Source organism: Emydura macquarii, unplaced genomic scaffold, assembly GCF_026122565.2.
Source record: "Emydura macquarii macquarii isolate MOO-44397 ecotype Brisbane River unplaced genomic scaffold, CSIRO-AGI_Emac_v2 contig_2422, whole genome shotgun sequence".
NCBI lineage: Eukaryota > Metazoa > Chordata > Testudines > Chelidae > Emydura > Emydura macquarii.
In genome coordinates this window covers 35,843,860-35,870,285 of record NW_027132559.1, presented here as the reverse complement: position 1 = coordinate 35,870,285, position 26,426 = coordinate 35,843,860, and the positions used below count along the sequence as shown (strand labels likewise).

The window sequence follows — 26,426 nt, the reverse complement described above, 5'->3', positions numbered from 1 at the left end:
GAGCCGGCATGAGTGGCACCGCTCCCGGTCCCCGAAGGGGAAGCGACACCGGAAGTCCTCGGCACCAAGACGGAGGTCATCTTCCTCCAGCTCATCGAGCTGCACGCCTACCCATTGGCATTGTTCGCGACGGCACCGACGCTCTTCCACTTCATTGGGGTCTTCGCGGAGCAGGTCCCTGGCGAAGACGAACAGGAACCGCTGGCACCGCTCTAGTGGCTCGGGGTCCCGCAAGGGCAAGTCCCGCTCAGATGCACCACCGCCGGCACCAATACCAGCACCGGGGTGGCCGCAAGGACCGTGGCAGTGGCCTTACTGGGACCCATGGGGGGCGTAGATGAGACAGGGCACTGTATCTGTCCCATCTTCAGTAGCACACCTGGTACCCCCCCCCCCCCACCTTGCCAACCGACTAAGGGCCATTCCTTGGAGGAGGAATCAGACTCTGAGGAGGAACCCTCTACGGGGCCCCTTCCATAATCCTCCTCCTCTTTCCCTGATAAGGCAGCCGCCAGCGACCGTGAGGCCCCCCTCCCTGACTTCAGGGCCCATCAAGAGCTCTTTAAGAGGATGGCCAGCAACTTAAACGTTGAGCTGAAGGAGCTCTCTGAGGAGGAGGAGGAGGAGGACCCCCTCTTTGGGGCAGCTGGGTCGGCAGGACCATCTAGAGTGGCCCTGCCAGTACACGAGAGAGTCCTCAAGTTGGCCAAGGCTCTCTGGAAAACCCCTGCCTCGGTTGCCCCCACCTCAAAGAGCACCGAGAAGAAATACTATGTACCATCTGAGGGGTTTGAATTCCTATATACTCACCCAGCTCCTGGGACCCTGGTGGTTGATGTGGCCAACCAACGAGATAGGCAAGGTAGCCAGGGCACCATGCCTGAAAACAAAGACAATAAGAAACTCGACCTGTTTGGCCGCAAGGTATATTCCACCAGGGCCCTTCAGTTGCGGATCGCGAACCACCAAGCGCTCCTAGGTCGGTATAACCTGAACCTTTGGAACTCAATGCGCAGGTTTGCAGGGGGGTTGCCCCAGGATCAGGCAGCGGACTTTGGAGGAGGGCACCACAGTGGCAGGGGCAGCTTGGCAGACTGCCAGCGATGCTGTGGACACCGCCAGCAGAGCCATAGCCTCTGTGATTGCCATGCAACGGTGTTCGTGGCTGCAGTCTTCGGGGCTGTCCCAGGAGGTGCCCTTTGATGGGGCAGGCCTTTTCTCCGACAAGACGGATGAGAAGCTGCACGCCCTAAAAGACTCTAGGGCCATGCTCTGGACGTTGGGTCTGTACACCCCTCAGGCCTCGAGGCACCAGTCTCAGCCACAGCCCCAACGCCAGGCCCCCTAAGCCATCACCCAGGTCCTGTCAACCCAGGAGCGGCCGTGATAAAAATAGGGGCTTTGGGCACCGTGACTGCTCAGGGTCATCCACGGCCTCACAGCAGGGACCCTCTAAAGGGCCCAACACTTAAAGACAGTTTTGATGGTGTGCCCAAGGGTGGCACCAATACCCTTCTCTTGGATCCACTCCTTCCGTTTGCGGAAAGGCTCAGACCGTACTACGCTGAGTGGCAGAATATTGCATCAGACTGCTGGGTCCTCGGCGTAGTTCTCAGGTGATACACCCTTCAGTTCACGGCCTTCCTCCCGGATTCCCCCCCACCCCGTCCCTCTTCGGGGACCCCTCTCACGAGCAACTCCTTTTGCAGGAGGTAAATTCACTCCTCCTCCTCACGGTTGGGGATTTTACTCCAGGTATTTCCTTATCCCCACAGGCAAAAGGGGGCCTGAGACCCATATTAGATCTCTGCCAACTGAACAGGTTTATCAGGCGTCTGAGGTTTCACATGGTTTCCCTAGCCTCCATTTTCCCTGCTCTGGATCCAGGAGATTGGTATGCCGCCCTTGATCTAAAGGATGCATACTTCCACATTTCCATCCTTCCCAGGCACAGGTGCTTCCTCAGGTTTATGTTATCTGGCTGCCATTACCAATATCTCGGCCCTGCCCTTTGGCCTCTCGTCCACCCCCAGGGTTTTTATGAAGTGCATGGCGGTGGTGGCAGCCCACCTGCGCCGCAGAGGAGTGCAGATCTTCCCCTACCTGGGCGACTGGCTGATCCGCATGTTGGCCGTGGACCTGCCCTGGAACAGCTTAGCCCTCACATGCGCGACATGCACCAGACTGGGGCTGCTCATAAACGAGCAGAAGTCCACTCTCACCCCGGTGCAGCACATAGATTTCATTGGGGCCACCCTGGACGCCACCTAGGCCAGAGCCTTCCTCCCGCAGCCTCGCTTCAAGGCGATGGCTGCCATAATCGACCAACTACACAGGTCCCTCATGACGACAGCCAAGTACTACCTGCAGCTTTTGGGACACATGGCAGCCTGTACATATGTGGTGAGGTTGGCTTGCCTCAAACTCAGGCCTCTCCAGGCGTGGTTAGCTTCGGTGTATGCACCCGTCAGGCACTCCTTGAACAGGGTGCTAAAGGTTCCTCCGCAGGTCCTGACCCCCTGAACTGGTGGAGGACTCCTGGGGAAGTACTGAGAGGGGTTCCGTTCCGGGATTTGGCCCCATCGGTCACCCTCATTACGGACGCTTCGGACGTGGGGTGGGGGGCCCACATCAGCACCGACCTGAGCACTCGGGCTCTGGTCGGAGGAGGAGAAGAGCCTCCATATCAACGTCCGGGAGCTCAGGACAGTCCGGCTGGCCTGCAAGGTGTTCCTCAGATTCCTGAGGGGCAGGATAGTGCAGGTCCTCACGGACAATACAGCGGCCATGTTCTATATAAACAGGCAGGGGGGAGCATGCTCCTCGGCCCTTTGCCAGGAGGCCATTCAACTTTGGGACTTTTCGGTGAGGCACGACTTCCATATATCTGCCTCTCACCTCCCTGGGGTGAGGAACGACGAGGCGGACCGCCTCAGCAGGTCGTTTCTACTCTGACATGACTGGTTGTTACTTCCAGAGGTGATAACTTTTATCTTCCGCAAGTGGGGTATTCCCGATTTGGACCTGTTCGCGTCATCCTGGAACAGGAAGTACCCAAGATTCTGCTCGCTCTGGGGTCGCGAGCCAGGCTCCATCTCTGACGTGTTCTCATAGACTGGACGGGGACCCTCATGTATGCGTTCTCCCCCGTTCCGCTACTGCCCAAGGTCCTCTTGAAAATCAAGAGGGACAAAGCAGTCATACTGATCGCCCCAGCCTGGCCAAGGCAACGCTGGTTCAACATATTGCTGGACCTGTCCATTGCCCCGCCAGTGCCGCTCCCAAGGCGTTACGATCTGCTCTCCCAGGACCAGGGTAGCCTGCTTCACCTGGACCTGGACTCCCTCCACCTGACGGCATGGAGACTCTGTGGCTGACGGAGGGGGAGAGAGCCCTCACAATCTTCAAGAAGCTTTTCCCTAAGACAGTGATTAAGGACAGCATAAATAGCAACACATACAATAGACCACATGACTTTTTTTACACTCATGATGTGTCACTAGCTCACTTAGTTCTGTGCCAACAGTCCTCCTTAAATCCATCTAGCAGTCATCCTATGTGTTCTCTTCAATGATTTGTAGTGGCATTGAGCAGAAAGAAGTTGCGCCCGATTCATCTTTACTGTCTGATGCAACACTGTCTAGGGTCTCCGAGTCCTTTAGAAAGGCGTCACTAAGGTGTTGAGAGGCTTTCAAAAAAAAAAAAACAAACTGTAAGCCTACATCTAGTTTTTTTTTTAGATTTACGCAACTCCAGTTCGGTTCCTGTGTCATTATGACCCATCCTCGACCGTCACTTCTTATTGCTTATTTACCTGTGCAACATCTTCTCAGTTCACCTTGTCCACTGGTAACTCCCATGAGCCATGGTAGTCTTCCTGCGGGCAGACAACGAGAGGCCATCACGTTCATTGGTCTTCTTTATGACCGTTACCGGGTTTCGTAGTCGGTTTCAAGCATATCCATCAGTGACTGCGTCAAAGGGCTCCCATTGGCTGCTCCTTCCTCCTTGGAACTGTTGCTGATGTTGTGCTTTCTTTGCAGGTGGTTGAAGGTCCTCAGAGCTAAAACAAATTCCAAAGTTCTCACAGGGCTGGTGAAGGAGTCCATACTTAGTGTTTCCATGATTTCTGAAACGCGTTCTTGAAACAAGATGGTCTCTTCTGCACAGTGCTGGGACATCTAGGGGGTGGTGGTGCTGCTGGCCGACCAACCATCAAGCTCCAGAGATCGGGATTCTGGCCTAGACTCTCATGCTACACCTATTCCGATTGGTACACGTTTCCCTTCTGGGATGGCCTAAGGAGCCTGAAATTCTCTCCGATTGGTAAAGGGTGGTTGGAATAGTTCTTGGGGGGGGGGGGAGTGTCACATGACCTTCTTCCGGGCAGGTTACTCCACTCCAGAACCTGCTCCCGATTGGTCAAATTCACTCTCGGGCCTGTCCTATGGGTCTGAAACCCGCTCCCATTGGTAGAAGGCAGTGGGAAGAGTTCTCAGAGGGGTCACATAACCCACTTCCTGATAGGTGCCCCTTCTCCAGAACTTCTCCAAATTCATCAAATCTGCTCTTGGGGCGGTCCTACGGGGGTGTAGAGGGCAGTGGATGGAGTTTTTAGAGAGGTCACATGCCACTCTCTTGCTCCTGATCATGTGTCCATCTTCACCTTGGAAGTAATACCCCAGGGGTGGGTCTTATGGTGACAGATGGACGGGGCCTGAGGAGCCAAAGGACGGGGTCAACCTGACCAGTGGGTGGGGCTTGATGGGCGGGACCAACCTGATAATAGGTGGGGCCTGATGGGTCAAGGGGTGGAGTCAACCTGAGTGGTGGGTGAGTTTTGGGAGGTCTGGGGTGGGGCCAACATTTGATTGACGGTAAGTCTCATGCTGTTGATTATAGAATGAAAAATTAAAGATAGTTTAGATACAAGTAGTGATGACTTGATCACATTTATAATGTGCAAGCACAATCAAGTCCAGATCAGTAATATATGTGGTGTTTTATCAGGGCTAGTTTCATAAAGCAGAAAACAATTGAGCCCAGTCAGCAGGGAGGAAGTATTTAATCAGAAAAATGTGAATTATAATTGGTAATTATTTAAGAACACCTTACTAGAGGCCCAAAAATCCACAATCAAGGAAGAAGGCTGTGCTGGTTTTAAAAAAGTGACCTGGTTTGGATGGGAAGTGAAAGCGGCGTGTGCACTATCTCTCTCTTGCTAACAAATGAAAGAAAGAGGAAGTTGATAGTAATGAATATAAGTAAAGTTAGGAATTGTTGAAAACTGATGAGGGAAGGAAAAGGACACCAGGAGAAATCTATTGCCAGTAGTGATAAGGACAATAAGAAGAAGTTTTAAAAATATATTCGGAACAAAAAGAATCCTGACAATGGTATTGGTCCATTACTAGATGGAAATGGTAGAATTATCAATGAAATAGCAGAAGTGTTCAATAGACATTTCTGTTCTATATCTGGGGAAAAAAACGGATGATATAGTCTCATCATGTGGTGATAACACTCTTTCCATTCAACTAGTATCTTTGGATGATGTTAAACAAGCTACTAAAGTTAGACATTTTTAAAGCAGCAGGTCCTGATAACTTATATCCATAAGTTTTAAACGAGCTGGCTGAGGAGCTCGCTAGACCATTAATGTTGATGTTCATAAGTCTTGGTGCACTGGGGAAGTTCTAGGAGACTAGAAGAAAGCTAATATTGTGCCAATTTTAAAAAAGGTATATGGGATGACCCAGGTAATTATAGGCTGGACATCAATCCCAGGTAAGATAATGGAACAGCTGATATGGGACTCGATTAATAAAGAATTAAAGGAGAGTAATGTAATTAATACAAATCCATGTGTTTATTGAAAATAGAGCCTGTGAAACTAACTTGTAATCTCATCCAAAAAAGGTATCAAGTTTGATTGATAAAGGTAATAGTATTGATGTAATATATTTAGATTTCTCTAAGGTGTCTGATTTGGTACCATATGACATTTTGCTTAAAATAAACTAGAACAATATAATTAACTTGGCACACAGTAAATGGATTTAAAATTTTCTAACTGATAGGTCTCAAAATATAATTGTAAATAGGGAATCGTGATCAAATGGGTTTTTTTTCCTGTGGAATTTTTCAGGAATTGGTTCTTTGCCCTATGTTGTTTAAAATTTTTATCAATGACGTAGAAGAAAACACAAAATCATTACTGAAAGCTTGAAGATGACACACAAATTGGCAAATGGTGACTAAAGAAGACGACAAGTCACTGATTGTGGGCACAAGCAAACAATAGGAATTTTAATATGGCTAAATGTAATTGTATACATCTACGAACAAAGAAAGTAGGCCACGCTTAAGTGATGGGGCTCTATCCTGGGAGGCAGTGAATCTGAAGAAGATTTGGGGTTTATGGTAGATAATCAGCTGAACATGTGCTCCCAATGTAATGCTGTGGCCAAAAAAGCTAATGCGATCCTGGGATGCTTAAACAGGAGAGTCTTGAGTAGGAGTAGAGAGGTTATTTTACCTCTACACTTGGTACTGGTGCGACTGCTGCTGGAATACAGTGTTCAGTTCTGGTGTCTACAATTCAAGAAGGATGTTAATAAATTGGAGAGGGTTCAGAGAAGAGCCATGAAAGTGACTGTAGGATTAGAAATCATACCTTATAGTGATAGACTTAAAGAGCTCAATCTATTTATTTTAACAAAGAGAAGTTTAAAGGGCAACTTGATTACAATTTATAGGTATCTACATGGGAAACAAATATGTAATAATGGGTTCTTTAGTCTAGCAGAGAAACATATAGCATGATCCGATGGGTGGATGTTGAATCTAGAGAAAAATTTACACCTTATTTCCATTCTCAATTTAACAATGAGGATAATTAGCTATTGGGATAATTTACTAAGGGATCGTGGTGGATTCTCCATCGCTGACAACTTTTAAATCACAAATTGGATTTTTTTAAATAAAAAATTTGCTCTAGGTGAAGCAAATTATTTTGGGGAAGTTCTAAGTCCTGTGTTATACAGGCCTGCCTAATAGATCACAATGGTCCCTTCTGGCCTTGGAATATATGAATTTATGAAAGTTTTAAGTGTAAGACTGGTGATAATTTACAGTATTTTTAGGTTACTTGTTGTATTGTAGGTAACTGAGAACTATACATGTTATAACTTGAACACCTTGATCACTCCTAGGCATTCTTTTTTTTTTATAAAATACATTTTCATCTGGTATGGAGGAACAAAACTATCTATATAAAATTGATATCCCATTCTTCTGTTCTAGGTTCTCTGTCAAGACTCTGATTGATCGTTCCTGTTTTGAGACTATTGATGATTCTTCCCCTGAATTTAATAATTTTGCAGCCATTTTGGAACAGATTTTAAGTCATCGGCTGAAAGGTACATTAATAATTCTGTATTTTCCAGGTCCTATACCCTCTTTTTTTTTTTTTTTTTTTTTTTTTTTTTTTTTTAAATCTAAAGCAATGGAGCCTGCACTATGCTGAATGGATATATGATTAAAGCCTAAATGGAACCCAATGTTTTAAGTTAAATTTTACTGATGTAAAATCGAGATTGATATAGTTATGTTTCTGTCAGGTTGCTAGTAATCACATCATGCCACTTGCTCTAGAATGCTATCTTCAGAATGTCAAAGAAGATATGGCAGCTTCTACACACAACCAAATCAGGAGAACTAACACTAGGAGCTTTTCTGTGGAGTGCGGGGCCAAAAGGATTTTCAGTTTGTTTTAAATGGGTGTGTCCATCAGAAAAACCCAAGTCTTGAATGTCCTTGGTTATTCTTATGCCTAAAGAACATTTCAAAAGTTATCCTACAGAGCTGCAATTTCCATGTGGGAAAACCCTGTTCTAAATAGATATGGAATAGTTCATTTCATTCATTTGCCTTCTATGCAGTGGTCATGTGATTGGGTGTATAAACCCACACTGGGACAGAAGGGGTTAAGGAGCAGTTCTGGGCCCAGGGGATTCTGCTCCTCCACACCTGCAGAGCTTGCTTCAGCTGGAGGAGAAGCTTTTTAAAAGGGAGCCAGACACCTCAAAAGGAGGATAGACAGAATAGGAAAATACTCCTTTCCTGAGAGCGCCTGAGCACAGTTGAAGTCCTTATTGCAAGGGAGAGGCCAGCAAGCAGCAGCTACTTCAGACCCTAGAAGAGGGTCCAGGGAGGAGACCCAGGTGAGAGGTAGCAGCAAACTTTCTCTTTCTGACTGGAGGCTGAGTCCTGTGCCAGGAGTCTGACTGTGATCAATGACTGATGCCTGCTTGAAACCCTGCATAGAAGGAGAGTGTGACAGACCCCCAGTGGGGTGCAACCCAGGAACTTGTATCAGTGTGAAGCTGAGGCTAGCCTGCAAGGAAGTAGGCTACCAGCTGAGCTGAACTGGGTTGATGATTCAGTTGTTTTGTTGTTTTCTGTAGGACTTTAAGTGAAATACTTTTGAGGCCTTGTGGGAAGTAAGTGGTAGGAAGTGGCCCAAGGAGGCAGCTCCAAAGCACTCCAGGGTGTTAGCTATCATTGCCTCTCATAGGGCCCTGGGTTGGCATCTTGTGGAGCGGGAGGGCTTGGCTCCCCTACCAGCCCCCTTTCTGTGGAAGGGGCATAAACCTCTCTCTCTTCCCTCCTCCCCTTCCTCTTGGAGAGAAGAAGAAAAGAGACCCTGTAAGCACTCCTGCAGTTGTGTATGAAAAGGATGTACTGAATAAATGTAAAAGGACCTGTGGAAATATTGAGTCTTCACACTACAAATGAGACAAACCACATTTTTGCAGAAGGGAAATGATGATAAACAAGTGTGCCTCACAGTGCTTACACTATCTGAAGGATGGTAGAAGCTTTCAATAGGTAAAGAAAGGACTCTTGGTTCTCACAAAATGAATCAGGATCATGAGTCAAGCCATCTGTGCAATGGTGACTTCTTAAGGAGACAAACTGCTTCCTAGTAGAAACTGGAACTACTAGTTTGTGCTGAGTGTAGGTTGTTATTTCATGTTGTCTAAATGTAAACTGCTTTTCAATGAGTATTATTAGAAAAAATGGTCTAGGTCATGATATGCCTGAAAGTGCAATTTTACTCTGAAAAAGAACTTTAAAAATGTCATTTTGGGTGTTTCTCAGTTATTTCTCAATGACTTGTAAACTGAGCATATGTAAAACAGCACATTTACCTTCCAACTATGTAAACACTGCCTGGGATCTGAAAGTCAACCCGTGTGGGTTTTTTGGTGTGCATTGTTAGTTTTATGATTGGTTTGTGCATAATCTCCAGTAGTAAAGATTCAACAGGCCAAATTATGTACTTGGTTATATTTGTACCGAACCTGTTGCCTTAAGTGGGATTTCAGAGGTGTCACTGAATGCATGATTTGAAAACTAGGATTGTACATTTGACACCTGGAAATTACTTAACTAATCGCTTGATATAGAAGCCAGAAAAAGGGTACAGTTTACTGTCTGAACTCTGTTGGCTCTGAAGGATTGACAGTAATAAAATTGTGCTTTTTTCCTGAAATAAACTGATTTGACCCTTACACTCAGATCAGCTCCCAATGTGTTAGTATCATTTTTATGTTATCTCTTTTAAGAGTAGAACTATATTATAATCAAGTTAATTATAGTGTTGCCTAAGGGCCACTAAGAATGGGCCCCATTCTGCTAGGCACTGTGCAAACACTGAATAGTAGATGGTCCTATCCCAAAGAGCCTACAGTTGAAGTAGACAAGACCGAAACAGGATGGGAGAAGGAGTATAACAAACAAGCAGAGTAAACAATGTGATGGCAACAAATGTCATGCTAGTTCTACAACTTTTTTTGATGGGTTTGCTTAGGAAGGGATAAACTGAAGGGAGGATGAGGGGGACAGGGCAGGGGAAAAGAGGGCAAGAGGATCTGGCATGGAGTGAAACAAACAGACTGTGAGGGAGAAGAGAGAGGTTTGGAGCAAACAGCTAATCAGTACGGGACAGTGAAATGCAATCAAACCTGTAGAAAGTTCTTTGAGTGTCCAGAGATTCTTGTTTCTGCTTCTGTGCCTACCTGCTCGAATCTCCCTGCAGTTCTTCCCCAAGGTCACATGGCGAGGAAGTAAAGGAGGCAAAGTACCACTTAGATCCTAGTTTTCCCAGAGTGGCAGGTATTCTCTGAACAGTTCTTGGTCTGGGGTATAGTGGGGGAGGGAGGAGTGGCCCTCTCTTGGGACCTCATTTTACTTGCTGCTCTTTGTAGTAAAGTGGTCATCATGGGGTAAACTGCATTACACAGAATATTAGAGCCATATTCCACCCCTCCTTTCCTCCTGTTTTGTCAGTGAGAGTCTGCCCTTTTATCCTGCCACAAACTCAGTTATGATGTAGTTGAATAAAGCAGCAAGTTCACAGCAGTCCTGTGAGTGGCGTTATTTTTGTTGCACTTTACGAAACCTCTAGTACAGCTGTGCTTGCTTTGGCTGTTTCTACTCATCCCAGATGGAGTCTCTGGCTGACTTGTCTCCTCAATTTTTCCACAAGCCCATGTGATGGTGGTGAAATAATGTTTTCAATTACTTGAATTTACTTAATATTTCAAAATATTTTATTGGTGACGGCAACTTCAAAATTTGTGTTCTTGTTCAGTGGTGGTTTTCTACTGGTGTTTTTTTAACATTGTGAACTGTATAAAAATTGGATTTCTAGGTGGTCAGGATGCAGTGATAGAAATTGTATATGTATACAGCAAATCCAGGTGTAATGATGATACTGTGAACCAGTGAATTTCATATTCCATCTAATTATTATGGACTTAGTACACTTTCTAATCTGTTTGTTTATCTTTCCCTGTTAGGTTATCATGCTGTCACTATGCATCAGTCAATCATGGCTTTTATAATTGGGTGGCAATACACTAGAAATTAAGATGTCTGTTCTAGTGATAAAGAAAGTTTAATGGCTTTTTTTTAGTTTTGAAGGGCTCATTTTTACTCCGATTGAAGTAAATGAGGGAAATTAGCAGTTGTCTTATAAGTAGATAGGTTCCTGCATCCACTATTTTTTCTGAAGCACATCAAGGTAACCACTTCCAGAGGATTCCTGGTGGTTCTGCAGAGCATGAAGGCGCAGCTACTTTTTGCTCCTGAGCCGCCCTGTACTGTCTGGCTCCATTTGGTCCCCCTTCCCACCCATCGACTCCTTTGCCCTCTAAATGCCATCAGACGCAACTAAGTTCCATAAAGTTTCTCTCCTTCCCGCCTCACAAAGCTGTGTCCTCTTCAGGAACTACTCTCAAGGTGATTGTTCAACGGGAGATGGAATCCCTTTTACACTGGTGGGCAATAATTGTGTCCCGCCTCATTACTATCGGTGGGGGTTCTACTCCCGATATTTTTTAATTCCCCAAAAAAAGATGATGGATGGGAGACCATCCTGGACCTTTGGCAGCTCAGCATCTTTATCTTAAATCTGAAATTCGGGTTGACTATGTGTACATCAATAATCCCCTCTCTTCAGGAGGGGATGTGGTTTGTGGCTTTTGACATGAAGGATACATTTCCACATGGGCATTCACCCATCACGCAAGAAGTTCCTGCATTTTATGGTTGGCCAGGAGCATTTTCAATTTTGGATCCTTCCCTTTGGGCTTGCTACAACACTAAAAGTATTTACAAAGGTTTTCTCTGTGGTAGCAACCCAAGTGAGGTGCCAGGGCTGTATGATGTTTCCATACCTAGACAATTGGCTCCTGGTAGGCCAATCTTGTCAGGATGTCAGATCAGCAACAAGGTCTCTCATGCACTTTTAGCAGCCCTAGGCATTTGCATAAACTAAAAGAAGTCTGTTTTGTTACCAGAAAGGACCATAAACTTTATAGGGGTGAGGTTGGACTCTGTTTCCGTGAGAGTGTTCCTCTCTGCAGACAGGTTTCATACAGTGAGCAACCTGATTTCATGAGCTGACCATGAACTGCAGAGCACAGGTGTCTTTCAGTGTTAGGCCACATGCATCTATGTGATACTCTTCACCAGACTCCACTTGTGCTGTCTGCAAGTGTGGCTCCATGTGATCTATCGACTGAGCAAGGACTGCATCAACTCCAAGATGACGGTTCCCACTATAGTTATCACCTTTCTCATATGATGGTCAAGCTTGGAAAAGGTCATGGTGGGCGTTCCCTTCAGCTCTTCCACACCCAGGGCCACCATCATGACAGACTGGGTTGGAGCACTTACCTGGACAACCATGCTGGTCAAGGTACCTGGACCCCACGAGTACACCTAGCAGTGACTAGTGCCTTCCTCCTTCTGGTGGAAGGGCATTCCATCTTCACTCACTCTGCTACAGTGTGATTTTTATGAAAGATCTGATCAGGACTTTCCCACCAGTAGTTAAACCTACACCTCAATGGGACTTTAACCTCATGCTGTTGACAGTCATAGGTCTGCCTTTTGAGCCCATGGTGACATATGCCATGACCCACCTGTCTCTGAAGGTTATTTTCTTAGTGGCTGTCACTTTGGCCAGGAGGGTCAGTGAGCTCAGAGCCAGCACGATGGATCCTCCTTATACTGTGAAAAGAAAAGATTTTTCTCAGACTATACCCCAAATTTCTCTCCAAGCTTGTTTGAGTTCTATATCAATCAAATGATAGTTACCTATATTTTTTCCAAAACCTCATGCTTCTCCTGAAGCCAAGTGACTTCACTCCCTTGATGTCTGGCATGCTTTGGCATTCTACCTGCAAAGAACCAAATCTATTAGGAAATCACGAAGACTTTTATTGCCATAGCAGAAAGAATGTGTGGGCAAACCATATCCTCCCACAGGGCTTCTAAGTGGGTTTCAGGATGTATGTTAGAGTGCTACAAGATAGCAAAAGTTCCTCCCTCTGCGGGTGTCACATCTAACTCCATGCAAGCACAAACTGCCTCGGCAGTGTCCCTATATGATGTCCTTGTGAAACTCTGTTCTGAAAACAACATCCCAAAATCGCCATATTCACCAATGTCATATAATTATGATATGTTCTGTACAAGGTACGCCTTGTTTGGTATTATTTTAAGTCTTGATCTGCTGAATATTAATATCTTGTCAGATTGTATGTCCTACCATTGTATGTGAAGTTATGAAACATTGTTAGAACATGTTGCAAGGCAGGAAACTCCCACAAACAGCCTTTTAGGCACAACAATGGAGTGGCCAGACAGCATTAATGGTTCTCTCTCACCCATTCAATGATAGATTCCACTAACTGGAATTGTTTACAGTGAAGGCTTCACTGTAGGAAGCACGTTCACAATGGGGTTTGATTGACCAATGAGGACAACCTCATATGTCACAAGCCTGATTGTTTTAGCAAGCTGAAACAGACTATAAAAGGAGGAGCATGATATCATCACTTGGCTTCTCTGTCTCCCCAACTCAACACCTGAAGGAGTGTCTGGAAGACAAAGAACTTTGAATTGGGGAGGGGAGTCCCAGGTGGGGAAAGCAGTCTCTGCCTGTGTGAATTGAAAACCTGTAGCCTGCTTATACCATCTCTCAGGGTGAGACATTGCTAATTCAAATATTGTTAGTGTGTAGAACTGCGATCCTACATTTAGTTCATTTGGTAACTACTTTTAATCTCTTTACACTTGCCACTTAAAATCTATTTTTCTGTAGTTAATACATTTGTTTAATGTTTTCTTAACCAGTGTGTTTTTGTGTGAAGTGTTTAGACAAACTCTACTCAGTAACAAAAGCTGGTGCACGTTCCTTCCACTTTGAGAGAACTGCTGACTAGATAATAATCTTCACTGGTCAGGGTTTTTGACCAGGGCCAGACAGTATAGTCCTGAGGTCCCAGGCTGGGAGCCAGCTGGAGCATCTCTATTGTTGGTTTGTGAGTAGTTGGAAAGCATTCACTGAACTAAGCTGGGCATGGTCCCTGCTTGTGGAAGGCTGTGTAAGTGCAGTACCTGTCATAGCATCACAATGTGAGAGGGAGCCCAAGCTGGTCAGACAGAGGTCTCAGTGGTATCCCACTACCAGTCATTCTCTAGAGGTTCTGCATTCAGTCACTGTCCTGCTACAGGACATCTGCAGAGCGGCCACCTGGAGTTCTATCCCCGTGTTTGTGACATGCTATGCTCTTGTTCGTGCCTCGGCTGCTGATGCAGCAGTGGGATCAGCAGCATTGTAAGCATCTTTGCTACAGGCTTCCTTGTACCACTTCCAGTCTGAACATTGCTTTCCAGTCACCTACATGTGGAATATACATAAGGATAAGACGCAGCACTTGAAGTGGAGTTTACTTACTGTAAGTGGAGGTTCTTCGAGATGTGTGGTCCCTATCTGTATTCCATGACCTGCCCTCCATCCCCTCTGCTGCGGATCTTGTTGGATTTGTGGCAAGAAGAAGAACTGGAAAGCTGTTGACCCACATTGCCTCTAATACCATTGATTGGGAGCATGAGGAGAGCTACTGTACATGTGCAGGCCAACAGGCACTGCTTTGAAGAATTTCTGGATTCAGGTGCATGGCATGTATGCGTACCCATGTGTGGAATATAAATAGGGACCCCACATCTCGAAGAAACTCCAGTTACAGTAAGAAATCTCTACTTCTGTAGAGTGGTGCTTGTGACCAAATGACTTGTATTGCTTAGATGGAAGAATAGACTGCCTCCAGGGCTAGAAGCTTGGCTCAGCATCTTGGTTGATCTAATGGGTAACGTTTTGGAGATCTTTTCAAATTTGTCTAACTTTTTAGAAACCTTTGATTCCTAGGCAGACAGAGATTGGAAGCCAAGACATTGCTTTCCCTTTCCTGTCCCCTTCCTTCCTTTCCTTTTCCTCTCTTCCCATTTTGTTCTTTTATCTTTTTCTATTCTCCCCTTATTTTTTGGGGAAGAAACATTTCAATAAAATATATTTAAAAAAAAAAAAAAAAAGAACCCCAAACCTAACCACTATCACTGAGAAATATCTTTGCTTCCATTTTACAATATTATGGCAGAGTAATTACTTTTTAATTTTTTTCCCCCTAATCCAGTATAGCACCTCTTCCTGTAAACTCATGCTAGTGTTTTTGTTATTGGGTGCGTGGAGGTTGCATATGTTCAACTAAACTGAAACATCAGTAATCTGACTTTAGTTTAGTAAATTTAGGCACACAAGTTAGAGAATTTTGAGTTTGCTTTCTTTCTTGCATGCAGTAATTAAGGCTGTATGGTGTTTCCCATTATGAACTCTGAATTTAAGTTTTTTATACCTTGTCCTTCTAAATGTTCTGAAATATGCCTTCAGTATGGATGAAAATTTCAACTTTTGTAGAATCTCCTGTTCTTAGGCCCTGTGCAAGAAATGATCAGTTTGTTTCAATGTAATTATTGGGTAAAATTCAGAATAAAGCACATTTGACTTTGGTTTTGAGAAAAGAGTAAAACAAAACTAGGTGTGTTGTCATTTAGGATCTTCCGGTCAAAGTGTGTTTAAAACTGTGTGAATATTTTAGTGCAGAGTTTTTCAAACTATGGTCCATGAAGTACTTGATGATTGCTTGCAGAAAGATGGCAGATCCCATGGTGCTCTCCTCTTTTTCCGGTCTTAAATCATATTAAAGACAAATAAAATATTTCCCTAATATTACTTTTCAAAGTAAGCAATTGCCAAAGTTGACATAGAGAGCTTTTTGTGAATGCAAATAGCAATAGAGAAGGTCAGCACAAACAAGAAGAGGTGAATGATGAGAATTTCTTTATTAAGATATGGTCCAGACCATGAAAAAGTTGCTACCTACAGTTTTAGAGATTGGGTTCAATATTTTTTTCTTTGTAGTAGGTATTTAACAAGGGCACAATTTAATTAGAAATATGCATATTATTCCAGACTTTATATTTTCTTGTCTTTCTCTTATATTGTAAGTTCATGAATTGTCTTATTGTTCTCTTTGTATAGCAATGGGCCCCTGACTAGGGCTCCAAGGCATTGTTAGTACAGATAATTATCCTCCTTTTCCCTTCTGATCTTTAATGCTGTGCTGCTTGAACTTGAGCCATGGAGCCTTGTTGATTCTAGCATATTTAGCTGCTTGCATTGGTGCTGTTGGCACTATGTGCCTTCTTTCAAATTCCCTAGATGTATGTGAAGCTATAAAGCTGGAACTATTTTGTACCATATCGTTCAGTTGCACATTATCTACATAGTAACATCATAAGAAGACTTTCCAAAATGCAGCTATAATCTTAGAACATTTTAAAAATAAGATGAACTGGTCAGATCTTCAGCATATTGGTATGGATCTTTCCTCTAGGGATGTACATTATCGCAGCTTTCTATAGCATTCTGACTGGGTGTTCAGATTGTTGGGGTCTCAATTTATATCCTCTTGCATTACTGAACGCTTGGGTCCCAGTGTTATAAGGAAATATAGTTTCAATCTTCACTTACCTTTTTCTCACTGTTATAGGTTTGAGGTTCGAACCTGTATGCCCTTCCTTTTTGTTGGTGCTTTTTCATTTTCTTAACAACCAACACCCAAAATCCTAATCTGTGCAGGTATATATCTAATTATTGAAGATCTATTAGTGATAGTATACTTAGTTTTATTAGTGATTTGTTTAGTTATTAGATTTAGTTCCTTGATGTTGCATGGTCTCCATGGTTGACTTTAGCTTTGTCTGTAAGCTTCTTGGTCCTGTTCTGCAGTCAATTTTTATTCTCATTGTGATCAACATAACTGATTTTAGCAAGTCTGGATTCAAATGATGCACATCTTGGAGAGGAAAGATGTCCATCTAATATTCAGTGCCTGAGTGAAGGTCATTCCTTTGGACGATGAAAGGTTTAGTTAGCCTTACTCTCTGCATGTATAGGCACATTTTGAAAAGCCTAGTTATTTAAAAACCAAAGGCTTGGTGTCCAACATTATCTTGAAGACTGGTTTTGAGAAATCCTCAAGATTGAAAAATGGAGACGAAATGAAGGTGAGTTAAGCTCAGCCCCAACTCCTTCCTCATCTTAGAGGAAGAGGCACAACTTTTCCTCTAGACCTTTTCTACTGTTCAGCAAGAAATTGAAGGTCTGTAACTGAGTTTTGCTAAGGGATTTTTTTGCATCAAAGTAATTGATGTCAGTGGGAACCTCCTTGACACTGAAAGAAGTGGGTACTGTTTACTTTGGTTCTAGCCATATTACTGTTGGCTTCTTCTCCATTGCAGCATTCAGTATCTGAGGCTGTTAAAGAGTTGTTTGAAATTTTTTTCTGTATGTCTGTAATGGGCATGCCCCGTCCCTGTCCTCTGATGCTCCAGAAACCTCTCAGACTCTACAGTAAGTGACAAATTTGTGTGAATGATTTTATATTCCCATTACCAAAACCAACACAGTCTCATGCAGCAAAGTATTTAGAGTGCTTCTTGCCCTTTCCCACAGGTCCAAGGAGGAACAGAGATCTCTGTTCCTTGAGATCTCAGAGCATACTAGACTCAGCTAACCTAGGTCCTCCCTCCTCACTTCCTTTCTGTGTCATCTTTTATAACCTTCAACTGATGGCTAATTTTATCAGCCCTCCCAGCCTGATTGCTAATTAGCTGCATATCCCTAGTCACCTTTCTCCAGGGGACCTGGTGCCTAAGTGATCAGAGTGCTGGCTCACCTATTAGCTTTCGGCACTCTGTCACAATGCCTCAGTTGGGAACTTTCTGTATACGTGGAGGTTGCCTTGCACTGAGGCTTTGGGCCTGTGTAAGGGTCTCTTGAGGCCCTGTCATGACTCTTTGACCTGTGAGGCTGTTAGAAAGCCATATAAGATAAACCATCTGTATCAGTCTATCTAGCTGTGTTTTTTTTAATTGACTTTTTTCCTTGTGCTGCTTTCTCTCCAAAGGACCTGGCCTGGCTAGATTTAGGGATGCCTGGGGCTAGATCCATTTTTCTAAAAGATTGACTGCTCCTTTTACTCCTGGATCAGGTTCTAGTAATCCATCTGCTTTAGGCAAACATCCATTGCCTGTGTTTCATACAGTTCTAGAACAGACTCTTGTGCTGAGAATATGGAGAAGGGTGACCAGACTTCCAGTTATTAAGGTGCTGGATTGGGACTTGGGAGATCTCCGTTCAATTCCAAGTTCTGTAAACAGCTCATGGGGTTGCATCAAGATCATAAAGCATAAGATAAGGGTATATTTATGTGTGCAATTTGGCAATTTACCTTTTAATAGTCTATAAATTACTTAAGATATGGAAGGAAGTATACATTAATTAAGTGAAGAATATTGTGTGTAGGCTGACATTTGAGTAGCACAGTACTATCTGCTGTCATAGGAAGAGAAATTTCACACAGTGGGGTAGGAATATATTTGTCACATAGTGACAAAGACTGTTAGAGTAATTACCCACTTGACACTGCAGGGAAATCCTTTCTATATCTTTTTCTGACTTCAGTGATTTTTTTAACACAAATTTTCATCAAATATCTTTTTGCCCAATGACCTGTTGTATAAGTATATATGGTGTGTGTGTGTGTGTGTGTGTGTGTGTGTGTGTGTGTACACATCATGAAATTTCATACTAGAGGGCCTTTCCTTCTCCTTTCATTTGAGCTCTGAGAGCATTTTGGATTCCTTTTTATTCCCCACTTCCTCTATTTCTGATTAACTTACTAAAATGCATCAGTCACCTTTCAACATTTAGGACAGTTTTGGAGTTGTGGGTCTGGAGAGGGTTTTCTTCTTTGAGTCCAAGAAGGCAAAGTATCTGAAGACTTTTCTAAGAACTCAAGAGTCTCATAAGTCACGTGCTCCAGCCCCCTAATCATTTTTGTTGCCCTCCACTGGACTCTCTCCAACTTGTCCACATCCTTTTTGTAATGGCCCAAAACTGGACACACTATTCCATATGTGGCCTCACCAATGCCGAGTAGAGGGGAATAATCACTTCCCTCGATCTGCTAGCAATGCTCCTACTAATACAGCCCAATATGCTATTAGCCTTCTTGGCAGCCAGGGCACACTGCCGACTCATATCCAGCTTCTTGTCCACTGTAACCCCAAGGCCCTTTTCTGCAGAACTGCTGCTTAGCTCGTTGGTCCCAAGTCTGTAGCTGTGCATGGGATTCTTCTGTCCTAAGTGCAGGACTCTGCACTTGTCCTTGTTGAACTTCATCGATTTCTTTTGGCCCAATCCTCCAATTTGTCTAGGTCATTCTGTATCCTATCCTTGCCTTCCAGGGTATCTACCACTCCCCCCAGCTTAGTGTCATCTGCAAACTTGCTGAGGGTGCAATCTACACCATCCTCCAGACATTTATGAAGATGTTGAACAAAACCAGCCCCAGGACTGACCCCTGAGGCACTTCACTTGTGACCGGCTGCCAGCTAGACATGGAGCCATTGGCACTACCCATTGAGCCCAATAATCTAGCCAGTTCTCTATCCATTTTATAGACCATTCATCCAACCTATACTTCTTTAACTTGCTGATAAGAACACTGTGGTAGACTGTATCAAAAGCTTTGCTAAAGTCAAGGTATATCACATCTACCGCCTTCCCCACATCCACAGAGCCGGTCACATCATCATAGAAAGCTATCAGGTTGGTCAGGCATGACTTTCCCTTGGTGAATCCGTGTTGACTGTTCCTGATCACCTTCCTCTCTTCCAAGTGCCTTAAAATGGATTCCTTGAGGACCTGCTCCATGATTTTTCCAGGGATTGAGGTGAAGCTGGCCGGTCTGTAGTTCCTTGGATCCTCTTTCCTCCCTTTTTTGAAGATGGGCACTATATTTGCTTTTTTCCAGTCCTCAGGGACCTCCCCCTGTTGCCATGAGTTTTCAAAGATGATAGCCAATGGCTCTGAAATCACATCAGCTAACTCCCTTAGCACCCAGGATGCATTGCATCTGGCCCCATGGACTTGTGTATGTCCATTTTTTCTAAATAGTCCTGAACCTGTTCCTTCAGCACTGAGGGATGTTCACCTCCTCCCCATTCTGTGCTGCCCAGTGCAGTAGTCTGGGAGCTGACCTTGTCTGTGAAGACAGAGGCAAAAAAGGGCATTGAGTACCTCAGCTTTCTCCATATCCTCTGTCACTAGGTTGCCTCTCCCATTCTATAAGGGGCCCCCACTTTCCCAAATCTTCCTCTTGTTGGTAACATACTTGTAGAAACCCTTCTTGTTCCCTTTCACATCCCTTGCTAGCTGCAATTCCAATTGTGCTGTGGCCTTCCTGATTTCCTTCCTGCATGTTCAAGCAGTACTTTTATAATCCTCCCTAGTCATCTGACCAAGCTTCCACTTCTTGTAAGCTTCTTTTTTGTGTTTAAGTTCACCAAAGACTTTTGTTAAGCCAAGCTGGGCGCCTACCATATTTGCTATTCTTTCTGCACATCGGGATGGTTTGTTCGTATGCCCTCAATAAGGTTTCTTTAAAATACAGCCAGTTCTCTTGGATTCCTTTCCCTCTCATATTTGACTCCTTCAGGGAGCTGATGGGCAGGATCCCGTGGGAGGCTAAGTCAGCTTTTCTGAAGTCCATGGTCCGTATCCTGCTGTTCTCCTTTGTTCCTTTTATCAGGATCCTGAACTCGACCATCTCATGGTCGCTGCTGCTTAGGTTGCCACCTGCTTCTATTTCCCCTACCAAATCTTCCCTGTTTGTGAGCAGCAGATCAAGAGGAGCACGGCCCCTAATTGGTTGCTCCAGCACTTGCACCAGGAAGTTGTCTGCAACACATTCCAAAAACTTCCTAGATTGTTTGTGCTCTGCTGTATTGCTCTTCCAGCCGATGTCAGGGTGATTGAAGTCCCCCATGAGAGCCAGGTCCTGTGAACTAGAAACTTTCCTTGGAAACTTGTCTATTATCATTAAGCAATTCTGACCCTTCCCCCATAATTTTCTGTAGCTTGCAAATGTTTAAACTGAAAAAAATGCTTAAACATAACCATTGATATCAGCCATCAAAATTATAAAAAATTTAAAAATGGAATTTTGTCAAGTTTTCACAAAGTATTGCAGAATAGGAAATTTCTAGTGGTTCAGTAAAAGTTTAGTGTGTTCTAGAGAGAGATCACTGTACATGGTTATTTTACTTCAAAAAATTTTAGAGAAATAAATCAAGATTTGAATCGTCATAATACATTTATTATCTCTTTTTGGAAGAAATGTATTCTGAAGCAGGGCTTCAAAGAGTGCGTTTTGTTGATGGCAATGACTAACACACTTTGAATGCCATATCTTTTGAGTGGGTGATAAAAGCAGTCTGTAGTGATTATAGTGGATGACGTAAGTGTTCCAGTGCAGGCAGAAAGTTGCTGGACTGGTATCAATTATAGATCTTTGTATTAATAGAAAAATGAGACATTTTCAGTAGTCCCCTATAACTTTGTGGTTTAGTACTAGAATGAAAGGTAACTTATAAAGGATGGTTAAATTTTAAAACTTCATACTGTTACATTTTGTTAATGGAGAAAGTGTGTGTGTATGTGTTGGGTTTTTTTTTTTCCCCCGAGTCTTAACCAGCATGCTTCCTCATCTACCTTTTTGATGGCTTACTTGCCAATTTGTGACTCCTGTGTAAAGCACTAGTAAACACATTTGTGTGGGGGCTTTGAAGGGATGACATGGTGGAGTTTTCCACTGTTATTCTTTCTCTGAATACCGGTTCAGGAGTGTGATTCCCACTATTTTAGTCATATGGGGTTCTTTCCATGTCTTAGGGAATGTCACAATTAAAGACAAACAAAATAATCACAATTATTAACTATGATTATTTATTTTATTTAAAGAAAAAATGAAACAAATACAAACTATGTTTTGTTACAATCTCTTCTGTGAGCTCTGTGGAGAGCTTTCAACAGATTACACCTTTGCAAGCATTGGCTCTCCTTTGGTGTGGGAAACTCATCTCTAGGTAAATTAAGAACAAAGTATATTATTTCCAAAGTCAGTAGCAAGACCTGCCTCAGTATATCATAAATTCTTTTAGATATCAATAGATGGGGAAAGGAATTTTGTTTTAAGGGTTGGTGAATTCTGTTTGGTTTAAAAGCGGTTTATAAATGGGGAGAGTTATTTAATCTTAATTAAATCCTGTGAAACTCCAGAGATTTTAACTCGATTACCTAAAAGAAGCTGCGCAAGGAATGGTCTTGAGACAAACAAATCAATGACTAGTAAGGATCTTAAATCCCACTATTTCTCTCTGTTTACCGAGATTAACCCATGTGTCCTCTCCAGCAATAGATTATCTAAACAATCTGGGATTTAACAAGAGAAGCTGCTAATATCTTAAATTACAGTAACATTTCAATACCTCATTACAATTATTACAAGAACATTTTTTAAATTTAATCCCTTGGCAGAGCTTTTGCAAACTCCCCCTCACTAGTGATGATGAAGTATTGCAGAGGTACTGCTGGGCTGTGAGGGAGCTTTCTTTTGATGTGTTGCGACTACTTTTTTGTTTTAGCTGCTTTGTGGCTGCTGCTGCTGCTGTTCGCTTGCATTTAGAGATGAGACTGAGATGAGCAGGTTGAGTTGAGCTGAGTGCTGCTGCTTGCTAGATAGAGGGAGACTGATTTTTTCTCTTTCCATATTTCCATTGAAAAGGGAAGGCATGCCTTTTTCAGGGGTTTGGGTAGGTTTTACTATTGGTAGAACCCTGCGTGAATACAACATTTGTATCCACATCTGATCCACGATCCTCAAAAATGATCCGTGGATATCCTTAGATTTTCAGGGCTTCAGATATAAAATTTGGATCTGCATCCATCTGCAATCTGCAAAAATGGTCCATGGATATCTGCATCCGCACACGTAGATGCAGATATAAAGCAGATATCCATGGATTTGCAGGGCTCTGTTGGCAGTGGTCACCTTTACATTGGCTCAAGACTTCTGTGGAATTGTCTTGGTAATATATATGGCTCATGAATATGCAATCTACTCATGCATATGCAGCAGGGTTCTAATTGTTTTTGTCTTTGTGGTAGGAAACTCAGAATATTTTTAGTTAGTTTTATCTTCTGTTCAGTCCACTTTCTGAGCTATCACTATAGTTCCATCATAGAGTATAAGGTCAGGAGGGCCCACCATATAGCCTAGTCTGACGATTTGTATATCGTAGATCACCAACACCACCCAGCTACCTACACACTAAATGCAGTACTTTAGTCTCCTGAGGTTTCTAATAACTGAAATTAGACTGAACTGTTGTGAGTCACAGGCAGAGAATAGGAGTGACTGAGGTGTAGCAATGCCTGAAGCCCCTACAATAACAGGGAATTGATTAAGTAAGATATACCCAGCTGATCCTGCCAAGTGACCTGCTCCCCACACTTAAGAGGAAAATGGAAAAAACTCCCCAAGTCACTGCCAGTCTGGCCTGGGGAAAAATTCCTTCCAACCCTACATATGGCAGTCAGTTGAACCCTGAGCATGTAATCAAGGACCCAGCCAGCCAAGCATCAGAGAGAGAGAATTCTCAGTGCCACCTCAGACCATGGAGTACCCTGTCCAATGTCTTGTTTCCAGTTGTGGTCATCTCTGGTACTTCAGAGGAAGGAGACAAAAATAACAGAATACATTTGGCGTGGGGATCCCTTCCTAACCCCGGCAGCATGAGATTTTTAGGAACATAACACATGAACCCAAAGAGAGTCCAGGGCTGCTGATCCGTATCCACTACTACCGCTGGCAATCGTAATAAACTTATCCAATTGTCTGTTAAAACTAGTTGTTTGGCTCCATTTCTCCAACTAGGAGGTTGTTCCTGAACCTCACTCCTCTTATGATTAGAAACTTTCCAATTTCTAGCCTAAATTTTATTCATAGCCAGTTTTATACCCATTTGTTCTTGTGCCAGCATTGTCCTTTTAGCTCTTCACCATAGGCAGTGCGTAAGTCTTTCATTTGGAGAGGCTACACACAGAAGCGCCGGATGTTCCCTAGAAATGGAGGAGCCACTGGTGTCTGGAACATGGCCCTGCCCACGGTCCACTCTGAGGTCCCACCCCTGCTCCGCCTCTTCCCATTCACGCTCTGCCTCTTCTCCCCCCAGACTCTGTCCACTGCTCGCTCCTCTCTGCTGTCTCCCCACCATCACTCACCTTAAGGCAGGGGAAAAAAGGGGCTAGGTATAGCTCTCCCACTTTTAAAAGTGATGGGTAGAGCCCTGCATGGATACAAAACTGTGGATCCGCATCTGTAAGAATAAATTTATATCTGACCTGTGAGCCGCATTTCATCTTTTATGGATATCTGCATCCGCAGTGGCATCAGCAGCCCCAAGCCACCAATGAGCTGTTTGGCTGTCAGATCCCCCTGCTGATCAGCTAGTCCGACGCTGACAACAGCTGTTTGGCCCCTGTGGCAGGTGAACAGCTGATTGGTGGCCACCCAGGGAGAATCGGGGAAGGCTGGCCTGCCAATCAGCTCTTTGGCATGGGCCAGGGCTGACAGCTGCTCCAGCCCTGCCCCAGAAAATATGGAAGTTATGGAATCTGTGACCATCTGCATCCTATCCTCAATCCACAAAAATGGTCTGTGGATATAAAGCAGATATCCGCAGATTTGCAGGGCTCTAGTGGTTGGGCCATGGCCCCCCTGTTCCAGTGCCTATAAGCTGAGTTGCTCTGGCATCATCTCAGCTTTATATCGGCAAGGGTGCTGAAATGGGGGGGCCAGTGTGCGGGGGTCCCCCCCCACTACCGGGAGTTTCCGGAGCTCCTGCTCCCATGTAGCAAAGGTGGCAGTGGCAGGCCAAAGCGGCGCACCTCCAAAGGGAAGTGACCTGCATCCAGAATTTGCCCCTTGCGTGGCCAGCCTTTTTGTTTATCCCCTGATGTATTTATGGAGAGCAATCATATTTTCCATCAGCCTTGGCTTTGCTAGGTTAAGCAAGCCAGACCTTTTAATCTCCTCTCATGCAATAGGTTCTACATTCCTCTTATCACCCTAGTAGCTCTTCTCTGCACCTGTTCTAGTTGAATTAATTTTTCTTGAACATGGGAGACCAGAATTGTACACAGTGTTCCAAATGAGGTCATGCTGCTGCCTTGTATTAATACTTCTCTATCTCTACTGGAAATACCTTACCTGATAAATCCTAGGATAGCACTTGGCTTTTTCATCGCCACCTCATGTTGGCAGCTCATAGTCATCCTGTGATTGACCAACTCATCCAGGTCTCTTTCCTTCTCTGTCACTTCCAACTGATGAGCCCCCAGTTTATAGCAAAAATTCTTATTATTAGACCCTGAATGCGTGACCTTGCACTTTGAACTATTTAATTACATCCCATATCTGTCACTCCTGTCTTCAAGGTCATTCAGATCTTACTGTATACTGTTTTGATCCTCTTCTGTGTTGACACTGCCTCCCAACTTTGTTTCATCAGCAAATTTCATTAACACACTCCTCCTACTTGTGCCAAGGTCATGAATAAAAATATTGAACAAGTTTGATCCCAAGGCTGATTCTTGAGGAACACCATTAGTAACCTGTCTCCAGTCCAAAAGTTCACCTTTTATCACAATGCGTTGCCTCCCTTTGGCCAGTTCCTTACCCACCTTATACATCTTATGCTAATTCCTATCTTCTCTAAATTGACTAAAAGTTTTCCAGGTGGTACCATATCAAATGTTTTACCAAGCCCAATATTATTATGCTGCATTTCCCTTATCTAAAAATATCAGGTATCTTTTCAAAGAAAAATAGTTTGGTATGATTCACCTTTTGATAAACCTGTATTCCCTTTTCTGTTTACCTTTATGAATTTAATTATTTTTCCTTCGAAATTTGTTTTAAAGCCTTGCATGCCGCTGAGTCAGACTAACAGGTCTATAATTGTTCGGAGTACTTTTCTTCCCTTTCTTAAATAGAGGTCAAACATTAGCTGTTCTCTAGTCATGCAGTGCTATCCCTGAATAATGTATTAAAATTCCTTGCTAATGAACTAGCAATCTATAGTTCTTTCAGTAGTCTGAGATGAAAATGTTTTGGTCCGCCTCCAGTTTGAGTACATTAAGCTCTTTAAGTTTTTCTTCCACCTCAAATATGATGATTTCCATTTCTATGCACTCATTTCCATCAGCCATCCTGCCTTCATGCCCGTGTTTAATGTTAACATTCTTACTGAAAACTGAGGCAAAAGTTTCTGGGCATATCTAAATTATCTTGACTCTCTACTCAATCCATATTGAATAATGGCTTGAGCTCGTCCTTATTCTTTTTTTATTTATATAATTGATATATGGTTTAATAGGAATTGAAATTCTGTTTCAAATGAGTCCAAACACTCCTGTTTTTCTATATGAAAGTGTTCTAGTTCTTAAAATAGTCTTTTTAAGCTTAAATAATGTTTAGTCTTTAAACTTAAAGTCAAAGAAGGTATTGTCCATTTTTCTTAGCAATCCTTGGAGAGGT

At 43.6% G+C, this 26,426-nt stretch overlaps 1 protein-coding gene across 3 annotated transcripts in view; it reads left to right on the top strand.

Moving 5' to 3' along the window:
* Positions 1 to 26,426, top strand: part of RUNDC3B (RUN domain containing 3B) — a 158,000-nt gene that overhangs the window by 8,867 nt on the left and 122,707 nt on the right. For all 3 annotated transcript variants that reach the window (XM_067562260.1, XM_067562259.1, XM_067562261.1), the window contains exon 2: positions 7,306 to 7,421. In XM_067562260.1, coding sequence (XP_067418361.1) covers positions 7,306 to 7,421 — 116 coding nt within the window. The remainder of the gene's footprint in view (positions 1 to 7,305; positions 7,422 to 26,426) is intronic.